At 40.1% G+C, this 15,908-nt stretch overlaps 1 protein-coding gene across 4 annotated transcripts in view; it reads right to left on the bottom strand.

The window, feature by feature from the left end:
* The window catches only part of MTF2 (metal response element binding transcription factor 2), a 59,198-nt gene extending 43,535 nt beyond the window's left edge, over window positions 1-15,663 (bottom strand). For 2 of the 4 annotated variants that reach the window (XM_025355103.1, XM_025355104.1), the window contains exon 1: window positions 15,366-15,663. In XM_025355103.1, coding sequence (XP_025210888.1) covers window positions 15,366-15,370 — 5 coding nt within the window. In that variant the 5' untranslated portion in view covers window positions 15,371-15,663. The remainder of the gene's footprint in view (window positions 1-15,365) is intronic. The other 2 variants (XM_025355105.1, XM_025355106.1) reach the window with 1 other exon arrangement.
* Between the last annotated feature and the right edge of the window lie 245 nt (window positions 15,664-15,908).

Here is a 15,908-nt window from a genome sequence, read left to right as displayed (position 1 = left end):
CTGGTAAGCCTCTAGATCTAGACATCAATTTACAGTAAATGCAGAGAAACATGTTCAGCTACACAATGGGGATGCAACAGTAAAACACAGGTTAGGAAATGTACATGACAAATGACCTGGTTTCTCCCACAAATAAACTGCACAGAAAAAAAGAGGCAAGATCTAAGATAGAACCTGTAATTGAAAAAAATCTTAAAACATATATTTTGAAACTAGCAAAATAAACTATAATCTTCAAAATGCACATCTGAATAATAAGACTACAAAGAAAAAATAATCACCATAAAAGTCAGGATGGAGATTATCTGGGAGATGAAAGGTTGCAATGTGGGTTTCCGCATTAGCTGGCAACGTTCCATTTTTGACCCTGGGGTGATTACAAAAGTATTCACCTTATATAACAAAGATAGAAAATAAGAGAAAACAGATTAAGAAAATCAGAGGATCAAGCAGAAATAGCCACACGTGAAAACAGAAAAATAGTGGAGAAAAAATTATCAAAGTAGAAGAAAACATCCCAGTACTGAAAGACAGAAGTAACCAGATTGAAAAGGCCACAAGTGTCCAGCAAACTGAATAAAAAAGACTTGTTTCAAGAAAAACAAGGATAAAGATACTACACTGAGAAAGAGATAAAAGGGCAACTAACAAGGGACTGAGAATAATAATCATTATAGCAATATTACAAGTCAGAGGACAGTGAAGTATTCACTTAAAAATCTGAGTGAAAAATAAATTCTGGGTGAAAATCAACTTTATAACCAGCCAAATTATCGATCAAGGGACTAAAAAGAGTAAGTAAAGCTGGGCAACAGTGGCACACTCCTGTAGTCCCAGCTACTCCAGAGGCTGAGGCAGGAGGATTGCTTGAGCCTAGTTCAGGGCTGTAGTGTACTATGATCATGACTGTGAATAGCCACTACACTCCACCCTGGGCAACACAGAGAAACTCTATCTCTAAAATGCATTTTTAAAAAAAGAGAGAGTGTGTGTGTGAGAGTGAAAATTAGAACATTTTCAGCCATATAGTCTTTAAGGATTTATCCCCCAAGCACACTTTATTTGAGCTTAATAAAGCTAAACAGAGGGAGTAAACCAAATAAAAGGCAGGCATGGAATGCAAGGTATGTCACACAGAAGAGAAGAGAAAGGAATTCCCAGGATGATGGTAAAGGAAAGCCCCAACAACTTCCATGCAGCAGGCCTAGAGAACCAGTCCAAATTAAAGCAGAACTCCAGAAGAGCTCCAGGAGGGTATCTCTAAGAAAAATAAACGGCACTGATAAATTATATAACAGATTGACATTGTGGAAAAGTGCACTGTGAGACATTTTGTGGAACAACTGAAGATACATGAAGATTTTAACATTCAAAGAAAACTAGGCAAACTTTGTTTTTTAATGAGGCAATTTTTAAACATAGTTGTACAAGAAAAAAATGTAAATCTAGAAATAACAGCTAACAAGTGTTTGACACTATTCTAAATTCTTTTTTTTTTTTTTTTTTTTTTTTGAGAGTCTTGCTCTGTCACCCAGACTAGAGTGCAGTGGCATGATGTTGGCTCCAGACTGGAGCGCAGTGGCGTAATGCTGGCTCACTGCAACCTCTGCTTCCCGGGTTCAAGGAATTCTCCTGCCTCAGTCTCCCGAGTAGCTGGGATTACAGGCGTGTGCCACCACACCCAGCTAATTTTTTGTATTTTTGGTAGAGACGGGGTTTCACCATGTAAGCCAGGATGATCTCGATCTCTTGACCTCATGATTTGCCCGCCTTGGCCTCCCAAAGTGCTGGGATTACAGGTGTGAGCCACCACACCTGGCCTCTAAATTCTTTACAAGCATTAACTAACCCTCACAACTACTTTGTGGTACCATATTCTATGTGGTTCTTCATATGTAAACAATTTTTATATACTCACAAATGAAAACAGTTTAAATGTTTTATATAACTATATTGAAAGAATGAGGAGAGGAGCAATGAATTTCTTTCTCATCTAACATTATGTTTATAGAGAAAGTTTTCTCTATAACATTATGTTTCATCTAACATGTTATACAAAATATATTTATAGAGAAAGCTTACCCCCTTACTCCTCTCCTCATTCATTCTCATCTAACATTATAAAACAATATAAAATTGATGAATCTAAATGCAGTGCGATTTTATTTAGAGATATAAAGAATTAGCTAACAGTTAAAAGTTATTGCCTCTAGGAGTGGGAAGGGGTGGAGGAAACAGACAAGAAACTACATTGTTTTGGTAAAAAGCCTTTTAATTTCAAAATTATCTGATGTTTTAAACTCTTAGCAAGTAGCTTGCCATTGAATATTCCAAATTTACTTTTTAAAAGACAGAAAATGATAAAAGCAGTGAAGACAAACCCTTGGTAACATCAACATCCATGGCAGTGCTTCAAAAGGATATTCTCTGAAATACTAGTTCTAAAGAACATTAATAGTTGGTATATGAAAAAACTGTTTCAATAACCAATTAATATCCTCAGAGATCTGAGAAAATATTGCCTCTATGAAATAATGACCTCTGAGAAATAGAATTATAGCCAAAATAAAAATTTCAAGAGAAAAAAAACCAACGATAGGTAATAAGAGAAAACAGATTAAGACAACCAGAGGCTCAATCTAAGACATCCAATGTATGAAAACAGAAAAAAGGTGGGGAAAAATTATCAAAGAAAAAGTAGAAGAAAACATCCCAGTAACCAGGCAAACTGTGGGGCTTTTCACAAAAGGACTTCTTGGAGATTTTAATATGTTAAGAAATACTTTATAGTTTTCTCTGACATGAGACAACAGAAACTCCACACTCCCTTTCCTTAAAACAGCTCAAGAAACAACTGTTTAAAACAGTGGTTCTCAACTCAAGTCCATAAACCAGTACTGATCTACAGCAAAGTAAGAAAAGCAAGAACAATGTATTCAGTATTTAAGTTAGTTGACTTAAAAGACCACTCTGTATTTTGAGGGCATATCCTTCTTATATTCTTAAATGTAAGTATCTTTTATGCAGTAATGGCGGTCACAGTTTAAAACATTCTTTTTTTTTTCTCTCTCTCTTCTTTTTGGGACGGAGTCTCGCTCTGTCGCCCAGGCTGGAGTGCAGTGGCCGGATCTCAGCTCACTGCAAGCTCCGCCTCCCGGGTTTACGCCATTCTCCTGCCTTAGCCTCCGGAGTAGCTGGGACTACAGGCGACTGCCACCTCGCCCGGCTAGTTTTTTGTATTTTTTTAGTAGAGACGGGGTTTCACCGTGTTAGCCAGGATGGTCTCGATCACCTGACCTCGTGATCCGCCCGTCTCGGCCTCCCAAAGTGCTGGGATTACAGGTTAAAACATTACTTTCTAAAATGAAACGTTGGCAATCTTGTCAGTACACTATCTCCACCCCACCAAAGAGTTAATGGTTCATGAAAGGTAAGTACAGGAATCTCTGGAAAACTCTTATTTGAAAGATGGACAAACAACTCCAGAGGGGCTAAGCACAGTGGCTGTCACCTATAATCCCAGCACTTTGGGAGGCTGAAGTGGGAGGACTGCTTGAGGCCAGAAGTTTGATAACTAGTCTAGGTAACATGCAAGATCTTGTATTGCCAAGTTTTAAAAATGTTTTAAATACAAAATTAAAAATGCTTTTTTATAAAAGAATCCCGAGGAAAAGAAGTCACCAGAGAAATACAAAGATAACCCAGAGAGTAAAATATTACCAAAAAAATGAGAAAATACAACTAAGTAGTAGTATACCAGATGTACCAGAGAGATTAAGTAAAATGAGTAATAAAAACTGTTTATTGAATATAACGATTCAAATGTCACATATGAGTACTGACTTCAAACGCCAGACTGCATGGGGTTTAGAAGTGAGGTCTAATAGGCTGAGTTTAGCTGATTCTAAAAGTTCAGCTCCTCAAAAAGGTCAAAAAAGTTTTAGGGGCAAAAATAACGTAACCAAGAATATTCACATTCCAACAATCCTACTCTCTTACTTTCATAAACTGATGATTAAACCTGAATCTTCTGTGTAAAAGATATATTAAAAGTACAATCAGTCAGGCGCGGTGGCTCATGCCTCTAGTCCCAGCACTTTGGGAGGCCAAGGCAGGCAGATCACCTTAGGTCAGGAGTTTGAGACCTGCCTGGCCAGCATAGAGAAATCCCCATCTCTACTAAAAATACAAAAATTGGCCAGCCACGCTGGCTCATGCGTGTAATCCCAACACTTTGGGAGGCCAAGGCGGGCAGATCACCTGAGGTCCGGAGTTCGAGACCCACCTGGCCAGCATGGAGAAACGCCCATCTCTACTAAAAATACAAAAATTGGCCAGGTATGGTGGCTCACACCTATAATCCCAGCACTTTGGGAGGCCGAGGCAGGAGGATCACGAGGTCAGGAGATGGAGACCATTCTGGCTAACACGGTGAAACCCCGTCTCTACTAAAAACACAAAAAATTAGCCGGGTGTGGTGGCGGGCGACTGTAGTCCCAGCTACTCGGGAGGCTGAGGCAAGAGTATGGCATGAACCCGGGAGGCGGAGCTTGCAGTGAGCCAAGATCATGCCATCGCACTCCAGCCTGGGGGACAGAGCAAAACTCCATCTTGAAAAAAAAAAAAAATTAGGCAGGCGTGGTGGTGCACACCTGTGATCCCAGCTACTCTGGAGGCTAAGGCAGGAGAATCGCTTGAACCCGGGAGGCACAGGTTGCAGTAAGCCAAGAGCGCGCCACTGCACTCCAGCCTGGGTGATACAGTGAGACTCCATCTTTAAAAAGAAAAAAAAAAAAAGTACAATCAAGCTATTAATACTTTGGAGGCTAAGACAGGAATATCGCTTGAGGCTAGGAGTTCAAGACCAGCCTGGGCATCATAACAAGACCCCCCACACACACACAATCTCTAAAACAATGAAAAAATTAAGCCAGGCATAGTGGTGAGAGCGTGTAGTCCCAACTACTTGGGAGGCTGAAGTGTGACAATAGCCTGGGCCCAGGAGTACGAAAAGCTACAGTGATACAGTGAACTATGAGAGCTGTGATTGCATCACTGCACTCGAGAGGCTCCATCTCTCTCTTTTTTTTTTAAGGCAGAATCAATTTCTAGAAATTTACAGTCTAATAACTCCATGTAAACAAGTGGAATGTGCATTTTGAATTACAATTGAAAATAAACATTTTGCTCATCACTGGAACTCTAAAACTTTTCAAGGTATGGCATAAAGTAGGGACTTAAAAATCTCTCTTGAATAAACTAATCAAAGTCCGTATTTATCAATACACATACTAGTAAGTAAATCCTCCATTTATCAAGCAAATATCACTATCCTATAAAAGCACATATTCTATTACACAGAGCCCCAAATTTATTTATGTATTTATCTAGAATTAAAAAGCCAAAAAAGCCTTACAAATTGTACTTAATTTCACCTCATTTGAAAATTGCAACTAAAAGCAGAGGCAAATTCTCCTCCCCAACCTCAAGTTCAGCCTGAGCCCCCTAGAATTAAAAATAGCTTAACCACCTAACAGGTCAGACAATGAACACAGGTGTTTACAATTTCAGTGAGTGTGGCTTTAGTACTCTTCATGAAATTACAGAAAATATTTTTTAAATATCTTAAAATGTATGATAAAAAGTCAGTTTTATAGAACACCTTTGTATGTTTGTGTTTCCACCAAAAGCATGTATTTCTGTGATCACAAAAATACTTTTATAAACTATAAAAAATACAGATCTTAAGTTTTTTTAAAAAAATTGTAAATGAGGTCGGGCATGGTGGCTCATGCCTGTAATCCCAGCACTCCACACTGGTAGGCCGAGGCAGGCAGATCGCTTGAGGTCAGGAGTTCCATACCAGCCTGGCCAATGTGGTGAAACCCCATCTCTACCAAAAAACACAAAAATTAGCCAGGCACGTTGGCACACAGCTGTAATCCCAGCTACTTGGGTGGCTGAGACACGAGAACTGCTTGAACCCAGGAGGCAGAGGTTGCAGTGAGCTGAGATCGCATCACTGCATTCCCGCCTGGGCAAGAAAGTGAGATTCCATTTCAAAAAAAAAATTGTAAATGACACTGTCAAATATATCAAGTATTTTGAAAATGGCAAATACCAAACATTTAGAAACAGTAATAGATTTCAAAAATATACCTGATTTCTTTTAAAGCCAATATGACAATCGGTAAAATCTTTACATCACAATATCCAAAGCCATCTAAATTATTTGTGTAACAGGAATCCTTGATATTATCTCACATATACAATGAATAACAAAGAAAGGTTAACTACAGACTTAAAACACCAAAACCAACAAGGCCAATAATACACATAAAAAACACAGAAAAATGTGAATTAAGTACAGGTATATACATTCATGTTCGAGTCCAGAATTTATAAAGTTGATTACACTACACAAAATGAGCCTCCACTAACAATTCAGTCAAGGACGAACTGGAAAGTTCAGCGTTTTCATTATAATCCTGCAGACTCTGGTCCTAAGACCAAGGAGAAAGAAATAATAGCACTGAGGGGCTCTTGCTGCAAGCCACTAACTGTACCCTAGAGTTTTAAAAGTTCCAACTACTACAAAGGAAAGTATGAACTGGATCTTTGGTAGGTAGTAGAGTACATGGATCACAAGAGCTTGAAAATATCTTCATCTTACTATACCATTTAACTTTCTCAAAAGCACTCATATCTAATTTTCTCCTCCCAATAATGCCATAAAATAGGAAGGGAAGACTACTGTTTAACAAATGAAAAATGTGGAACTCAGAAGTAAAATTACTTCCTTAAAGTTGTAAAGAAAGATAGGTAATGCTTGGCTCTACTATGGTAAACCCCAGTTAAGTGATACTATTTCTGAGACAAAGTTATTCTAGGTATTTGTCACTTTTGGGTCCCAATTACGAACCAAGGTCACATACTGTGGGGAAAGCCAAGAATATTTTCAGACTTAGCAAATGGTGAAATCAGGCCATTCACTGCCATTATCCAGCCTCTTGTCCACAGTATATTTTGCCACTAAGGCCTTTTAATAGGTCTAACTGAAGTCATCCACCAGTGATGAAATGATGCATTTCTACAGATGGTTCAACTTGGTTGTTAAGTGTCCTCAGATACCAATACAAGTTGAGCATCCCTATTCTAAAAGTCCAAAATCTGAAATGCTTCAAAATCTGAAACTTTCTAAGCATCGACCCCATGTGAAAAATTCCACATCTGACCTCGTGATGGGTTGTAGTCAAAACACAAGTGGCACAACAGTTTATTCAGTGTCCCCAAGGAAAAAACAAGCTTTAGACTAAGCATACAACGTGTATATGAAACATAAATTAATTTTCTGTTTAAACTTGGGTCTCATCCCCAAGACATCTCATTTGTATATGCAAATTTCCAAAATCTGAAAAAGTCTAAAATCCAAAACCCTTCTGGTCCCAAGCATTTCAAATAAGGGATATTCAACCTGTAGCTGTCTGCCCAATTTTGACACAAGAAGAAGTTCAAAGACAGCTGACTGTAGTATACATTTTCAAAGCTCTGTATTTAAGAGTCTCATATAGACAAATACAAAAGGACTTTATAAATAGTTCTTCAAACACCAACAGAACTGGGAAACTAACATAATTACTAGGCTGATAATGCTACAAGTCAAATACAATATATTTGTTTTCTTCTCCCATAGGAATATGTCTTTGCATCTCAAGATTCACCTGGGGCTGTCTATCGATTATTCACAAACCAAGATCTTTCCCACCCAAGGCATTCATACATATTGTACCTACTACCAAAATTGCCCTTCTTCCTCATCTTTTTTTTTTTTTTTTTTTTGAGACAGAGTCTCACTCTGTCACCCAGGCTAGAGTGCAGTGGTGCAATCTCGGCTCACTGCAGCCTCCGCCTCCTGGGTTCAAGTGAACCTCAGCCTCCTGAGTAGCTGGGATTACAGACATGCGCCACCACACCTGGCTAATTTTTTTGTGTTTTTAGTAGAGACAGGGTTTCACCATGTTGGCCCAACTGGTCTCAAACTCCTGGCCTCAAGCAATCTGCCCACCTTAGCCTCTCAAAGTGCTAGGATTACAGGCGTAAGCCAATGAGCTCGGCCCCCTCCTTCATTATTTACATAGCTGATCCTTCCTTCTAAGCATAGTCATGTGCTACACAGTAACATTTTGGTCAACCACAGATTACATATACAACAGTGGTCCCATAAGATTATAATGAAGCTGAAAAATTTCTATTACTCAGTGACTTTGTAACCACTGTAATGCAATGCTTTACAACGTGCTTGCAGTGACCTTGGTATAAAACAAACCTACTGCACTGCCAGTAGCATAAAGTCTTGCACATATACTCATTAGGTACAATACACAATACTAATAACAAACGACTGTGTTACTAGTTTATGTATATGCTATTTAGTTGTCCCTTGGTATCCACAAGGCACTGGTCACAGAACCTCCTGAGGATACCAAAATCCACAGATACTCAAGTTTTGCAGTATGACCCATAGAACCTATGGACGCTAAAAGTTGGCCCTGGCTAGGCCCAGTGACTCATGCCTGTAATCCCAGCACCTAAGGAGGCCAAGGCAGGAGGATTGTTTGAGGCCAGGAGTCCAAGACTAGCATGGGCAACATACCAAGACCCCATTGCTACAGAATATTTTAAAAATCAGCCAGGTGTGGTGGCAGGCACCTGTAGTCCTAGCTACGCAGGAGGCTGAGGTGAAAGGATCACTTGAGCCTGGGAGTGTGAGGGTACAGTGAGCTATGATGATGCCACTGCACTCCAGGCTAGGCAAGAGACAGACTCTGTCTCTTTTAATGAAGAAAAAAATAATAGGGTGTGGTGGCTCACCTCTATAATCCCAGCACTTTGGGAGGCCAAGGCAGGCGGATCACAAGGTCAGGAGATCGAGACCATCCTGGCCAACATGGCGAAACCCCGTCTCTACTAAAAAATACAAAAAAATTAGCCGGGCATGGTGTCGGGCACCTGTAGTCCCAGCTACTCGGGAGACTGAGGCAGGAGAATGGCACAAACCCGGGAGGCAGAGCTTGCAGTGAGCTGAGATGGCACCATTGCCTGGACTCCATCTCAAAAAAAAAAAAGGAAAAAAAGAAAAAAGAAAGGTAAGGCCGGGCGCGGTGGCTCAAGCCTGTAATCCCAGCACTTTGGGAGGCCGAGACGGGCGGATCACGAGGTCAGGAGATCGAGACCATCCTGGCGAACACGGTGAAACCCCGTCTCTACTAAAAAATACAAAAAACTAGCCGGGCGCGGTGGCGGGCGCTTGTAGTCCCAGCTACTCGGGAAGGCTGAGGCAGGAGAATGGCGTAAACCCGGGAGGCGGAGCTTGCAGTGAGCTGAGATCCGGCCACTGCACTCCAGCCTGGGCTACAGAGCGAGACTCCGTCTCAAAAAAAAAAAAAAAAAAAAAAAAAAAAAAGAAAAAAGAAAGGTAATGTCATTAGGATCCATAACTATATTATAATGACAATGCTTTGAAATTTTAAAAGTATTTTTAGTACTAGATAAGTGCTTCACAAACTACCCTTCTATCTCCCTGATTATGGGAGAATTCTTTAACTGCTATCAAAAAATCCTCAGAAATGAGAATCAATAGAGGGGTTCAAGTACCAATAAGAACTTTAAATTAAATGAGGACAGGAGAAAGTGATGCTTTATCTTATCAAGGAAAATGGTTTACTTTGTTTCTATATGTTCAAAGTATTTCTTTTAATACTTACATTTTTAGAGACAGGGCCTTGCTTTGTCACCCAGGCTGGAGTGCAGTGGCACATCATAGCTCTCATAGTTCACTGCAGTCTCAAACTCCTGGGCTCAAGCAATCCTCCTACCCAATCCTCCTGCCTCAGCCTCCTAAGTAGCTGGGACTACCGTGCCTGGCTCAGGAATAAATTTAACAGAAGAAATTCAAGAATTGTACAATGAAAACTACATAATGTCAGAGAAAGAAATTACATAACATCTATGTAACTGGAAAGGCATCCATGTTCATAGATGTTAATAATATTAAAATGACAAGTCTTCCCAAATCAATCTATAGATTCAATACAATACCTACCAAAATCCCAGCTGCGTTTTTTGCACAGACTCACAGATTAATCCTAAAATTTACATGGAAAAGTGAAAGGAGCCCAGAATAGCCAAATTGTTTGAAAAAACTTGAGGACTCACACATCCCAATTTCAAAACTTACTATGAAGTAATGGTAATTAAAATGTTATGGTACAGTCCTAAGTACAAACACATAAATCAATGGAATAAAACTGTGATCCAGGAACAAACCTTTACATGGACGGTTAATTTATTTTTGACAAGATTGTCAAACACAAGTCAATGATGAAAGAATTAGTTTTTTGAACAAATGGTACTAGAAAACTGGTATCCACATGCAAAACACTGAAGTTGGACCCCTACCTCACACCATATATAAAAAATTAACTCAAAAGAGATGACAGACACTAAATGTAAAAGCGAAACTATAAAGCTCTTTAGATATGGCATCAAAAGCATAAGCAAAAAAAAAAAAGGAATAAATTGAACTTTAGCAAAATTAAAAACATTTGTGCTTAAAAGGACACCATCAAGAAAGTGAAAAGACAATCCACAGGATGGAAAAAAAAAAGTCTGCAAATCATATCTGATAAAAGACTTGTATCCAAAATACGTGAAAAACTCTTACAACTCAAGAATAAAAAAGCCTCATTTTTTAAATGAGTAAAAGACTTAAATAGACAGTTCTCCAAAGGTATACAAATGGCCAACAAGTACATGATCCTCAATATAATTAGCCATAAGTGAAATGCAAATCAAAACCACAATGAAATACCAATTCAAACCCTAGAATGGTTATAATCAAAAGACAGACTATAACAAGTATCAGTGAGGATGTGGATAAGCTGGTGAGATAATCACTCACCAGATAATTGCTTGTGAGATTGCAGAATGGTGCAGTCTCTTTGAAAAACAGTTTGGCAGTTCCTCAAAACATTAATCCGAGTTATCATCTGACCCAGCAATTTCACTCCTAGATATGTGTACCCAAGAGAAACGAAAACATGTTCACCCAAACCTTATACATGAATGATCACTGAAGCATTACTTATAAAAGTCAAAAAGTGGGAACAACCCAAATGTCCATCAACTGATGAGCAGACAAAAAAGGTATATTCATATAATGAAATATTATTTGGTCCTAAAAATATATGAAGTGACTATAAACGCTACAACATGGCTGTACCTTGAAAACATTAATGATATAGTTTGCATTTTGTGTTCCTGCCCAATCTCCTGCCAAACTGTAATCCCCAACATTGGAGGAAGGCCCTGGTGGGAAATGACTGGATCATGCAGGCAGATTTTCCCCCTTGCTGTTCTCATGATACTGAGTTCTCTGGTTGTTTAAAAGTGTGTGGCACTGCCCCCATCTAATCCTCCTGCTCTGGCCACTTCAAGAGGGCCACTCCGAGGGGAAGTTTCCTGAGGCCTCCCCAGTCATGCTTCCTGTATAGCCTGTGGAACCGTAAGCCAGTCAAAATTATTTTCTTTATAAATTACCCAGTCTCGGCCGGGCGCGGTGGTTCACGCCTGTAATCCCAGCACTTTGGGAGGCCGAGGCGGGCGGATCACAAGGTCAGGAGATCGAGACCACGGTGAAACCCCATCTCTACTAAAAATACAAAAAATTAGCTGGGCGCGGTGGCGGGCACCTGTAGTCCCAGCTACTCAGGAGGCTGAGGCAGGAGAATGGCGTGAACCCGGGAGGCGGAGCTTGCAGTGAGCCGAGATCGCGCCACTGCACTCCAGCCTGGGCGACAAAGCGAGACTCCGTCTCAAAAAAAAAATAAAATAAAAAAAATAAATTACCCAGTCTCAGGTATTTCTTCATAGCAGTGCAAGAATGGACTAACACAGTTATGCTAAGTGAAGGAAGCCAGACATAAAAGGCCACATATTGTACTACTCCATTTATATGAAATGTCCAGAACAGGCAAATCTATAGACACAGAAAGTAAATTAGTGGTTGCCAGAAGATAGGGGAGGGGTGAAGGGGAGTGACTGTTAATGGATTAAGATTTTCTTTTTGGGGTGATGAAAATGTTCTGAAATTAGGTAGTGGTGATGGTTGCACATGTGAGTATACTAAAAAAACCACTCAACTGTACGCTTTCAAAGGTTGCATGTCAATTACGTACATACAACTATAGTATATAAATTATATCTCAATAAAACTTATTTAAAAACTGTACAGTTAAGATTTGTGCATTTCAATATACACTTTACCTAAAAATAAAACTTTAAAAAATAATAAAAACAATGGGCTGGGCGCAGTGGCTCAATCCCAACACTTTGGGAGGCCACAGCAGGAGGATTGCTAGAGGCCAGAAGTTCATGACCAGCCTGGGCAACACAGTAAGATCCCATTTCTACAAAAAAAACTAAAAATCTGCCAGGTGTGGTGGTGTGCACCTGTAGTCCTAACTACTTGGCAGGCTAAGGCAGGAGGATCACTTCAGCCCAGGAGTTTGAGGCTGCAGTGAGTTATGATAGCACCACTTCACTCCAGCCTGGGTGCCAGAGGAAGACCCTGTCTCTTTTTACAAAAAAAAAAAAAAAAAAAAAAGAATGGATACATAAAAGTTCATTATTCTATTCTGCTCACTTTGTATTATGTTTGAAATATTCCTTAAGTTTTTTTTACCTAAGTGTAAAAACAAAGTAATTTTTTTAAACAACAAAACCTTCTTAATATCCATCTTTTGTTGTTTTTTGACACAGGAATCAGAATCTTATATTTTAGAAAGACTAGAGAGGTCACTATCTTTCATTATTCTATTGCAATGTTATACGAAAACAGAAATATGACAGAAGACATGGTATATGGTAAAAACGAATACTTCATCTTAAATGTACAAAAAGAATCTGAACTTCCTCAGTTCTACGGCAGTTCCTCATCCTTGGATTCCTGTGGTTTCCATGGTTAATGAAGGTAACAATTCCTCAATACATGGATGCAATAACCGCTAATACTGTGCCGTCCATTACAATAGCACTGCTACATATGGCCATTTAAATTTTAGTTTTAATGAATTAAATTATAAATTCAGTTCTTAGTCTCACTAGTTAACATTTCTAGTGTTCAATACCCACATGTGGCTACTGGCTACTGTACTGGATACAACAGATATAGAACACTGCCATCACTGGAGAAATTTCTACTAGATAGCACTCTAATACCTAAGAAATATCCACAGGGAAACTTTTACATTCCAATTTAGGATTGTTATACTGGATTTCACAGCAATAAACAAATTTTCCTGAAGAACAGGGAAAACAAAGTACAAACATATTAGCCATCAAAGATCGTTCATGAAAGTGTAGACTAACTAAAATAGCAGTTAAGTTTTACTTTCAGAACCATCAAGCTACAGATGTTGGTCACAGCAACTCCTCAGTTTCTTCAAGTCAGATGTAAAGATTATGCTGAAAAATGATTAAAGCAAATTATCCTTAAAAGATCCCACAAAAAGGAATATTTATAATCCATGAAATCAAAGAGTTAATGACCCACAGTAAAATACACAGAATAAAATGTCTTTCCCAACAGAGCTTTGAGGAAACGGGGATAATTTAAAGAACTATTAAATATAATTGTGTCATCTAGAAAAAAGGCTTAACAAGATGATTTCTGTACAACTAGTTCTAAAACTGTGTGTGCATTTCATCCTGATAGTCACACATTTCCGTTAATACCCACTAACATTATAAATGTAGTATCAGGAAGCAGGTGCGTTCTTAATTCAAATACTTAGAACAGTTTTAGCACTTTAAAAAACTGCAGGTGAACTAATTTTAAAATGTGAATTCAAATACATTTTTATATTTAGGAATCTGAAAAAACAACAGTCATTTTGTATTCTCTCTCAAGTTATAACTAAACTATCGGGCACTTAAATCCATCAGTCAAAACAACTCCCTTTAAAGCACTTTCAAACCTTAAAAAGGTTATAATGAATTTAATTACATTTTATCCACATTAACTACTTCTACATTCAACTATCTTTGAAATTTACTGACAAAAAAAAAAAAAAAGGAATTCCCAAGAGAGAATGAAAGCATGGAAATTGAAACCACCTTGTAGGCTAGGTATACAGCAGGGTCACATGGAATCGACCTGAAGGAGAAAGTAACTACTATTACCACCGGAGGTTCTGGAGTCAAATTAAATCAGGTACTATTTACATATTTCTAGCTCTGTACTGACCTCACATGGTGCTTTCCTATGTATTACACACAGGCCTAGCTAGGTTTTCACATTTAAGTTAGTGTTACATGGTTTCTATCTTTAACCAAAGTTAAATGTTTTAAAGAATAGAGTAACATTCCACAAGCCTTTTCCCATTGTTCACAAACCCTTGCTGTTTGTCAGATCACCCCGATAAATCCATCTGTTCCCTCTAATTGCTTCCAAAGAAAAATTCAAGCAACCAAGGACACCAGATTGTAAAACACAGTCAGAGTTAGAGTTCTGGCACTACCGAAATATGTTAACAAATCTTGGCAAATTAGTTAAAATTCCTTAAGCCGTAATTACCTCAGTTGTAAGAATACAATACAAATCTACATCCTAGATGTAGATTGTATGAGTTAGGTTTAATTAAACAGAAGAAAGGCCTCAGATTTTCGGTGAGTTCCAAATATAAGGTACCCAGCTCTCCCCCATCTCACTTTCCCTCCCATCTCTTCCCTTTAAGCTTTCAGGTTGTGCTTCCACCTCCACTTCAGTGTGTTCCCCTTATCCTTACCAGCACCTACACTCGAACCCCTTTACTCCAATTCCATACAATTTCACCACCCTCCGATTCCAAGCTGCTACTTCCCTGTGCGCACTGCTAAGGTCCCAGGCAACCCTCCACTCTGCTCCCCACATTTCCCTCAGCCCCCATTTCCCAACGGCTCCTCCTCTCGGCTCCCCACTCCCTCGTCACCAGGTTCATCCTGCCCCTCCAACCGTCTCCCGCCCCCAGGTTCCTTCCTGCCCTCCAAACACAGCTTCCCCGTCTCAACGTTTCATCTTCCTCCAACAGACTCCCCCAACGACCTACTTGCTCCTTTAGTCCCTATTTTCTCCAACACTCAACTGACTCCTCCTCTTCATCCATTCTTTTCAATATACACATAAATGCAAAGGCACCCACATACAGGAGCCCCCACCCCCACCTTGGTCCTCCATCTTTCCCTTTTATACATGCTTCCTTTCTTCCTCCTTCTCCCCCACCCCCATCTCCTCCGGAAGAGTCTGTTCCCAGGCCAAGGTCTCTCACCTCATTCGGTCACTTCAGTGGTGCCAACCGCTTCATACAGGAAAAAACAACCAATCCGTCCCCGTGGGCGCTTCCCCTGCGAGTCCGAGCACTTACTGGGCACCTGCCCCACCGGGTACCCGGCACATATGCACGCACAAACCGAGGTCTTTGGAGACGAGGGTTGGGGGTAGAATGAGCTTTCTTACACTGGCCTCAAACACAGCCCACTTCAATACAGCCCCTCGCCATTTTGGTTTCCCGCGGACTGCCGGTGCATTCTGGGAGCGCGGAGCGACTCCGGTGCCGAATGGCAGCTCTCCAAAGCCGCAGGGGGGCAGGGACTGCGCGGCGAGCGCGGAGGAACACCGCGTCCTGCGTCCCCGGCTGGGGCTGAACAAAGAAGGACTCTTTAACGTTGCAGTGAGGCTCAGTCCTTCCGCCGCCCGGGCTAACACAATAGTGAGCGCTGTGCTTCTGATCGGCGGCTGGCTGGGTCTGTTATACGGGAAAGGGTCTTGTGCGACCTTCGGTGTGCGTGGTCGTGACGGTGCTCTGTGTATC

This window comes from Theropithecus gelada, chromosome 1 (genome assembly GCF_003255815.1).
Source record: "Theropithecus gelada isolate Dixy chromosome 1, Tgel_1.0, whole genome shotgun sequence".
NCBI lineage: Eukaryota > Metazoa > Chordata > Mammalia > Primates > Cercopithecidae > Theropithecus > Theropithecus gelada.
This window is presented reverse-complemented; position numbering and strand designations above follow the sequence as displayed.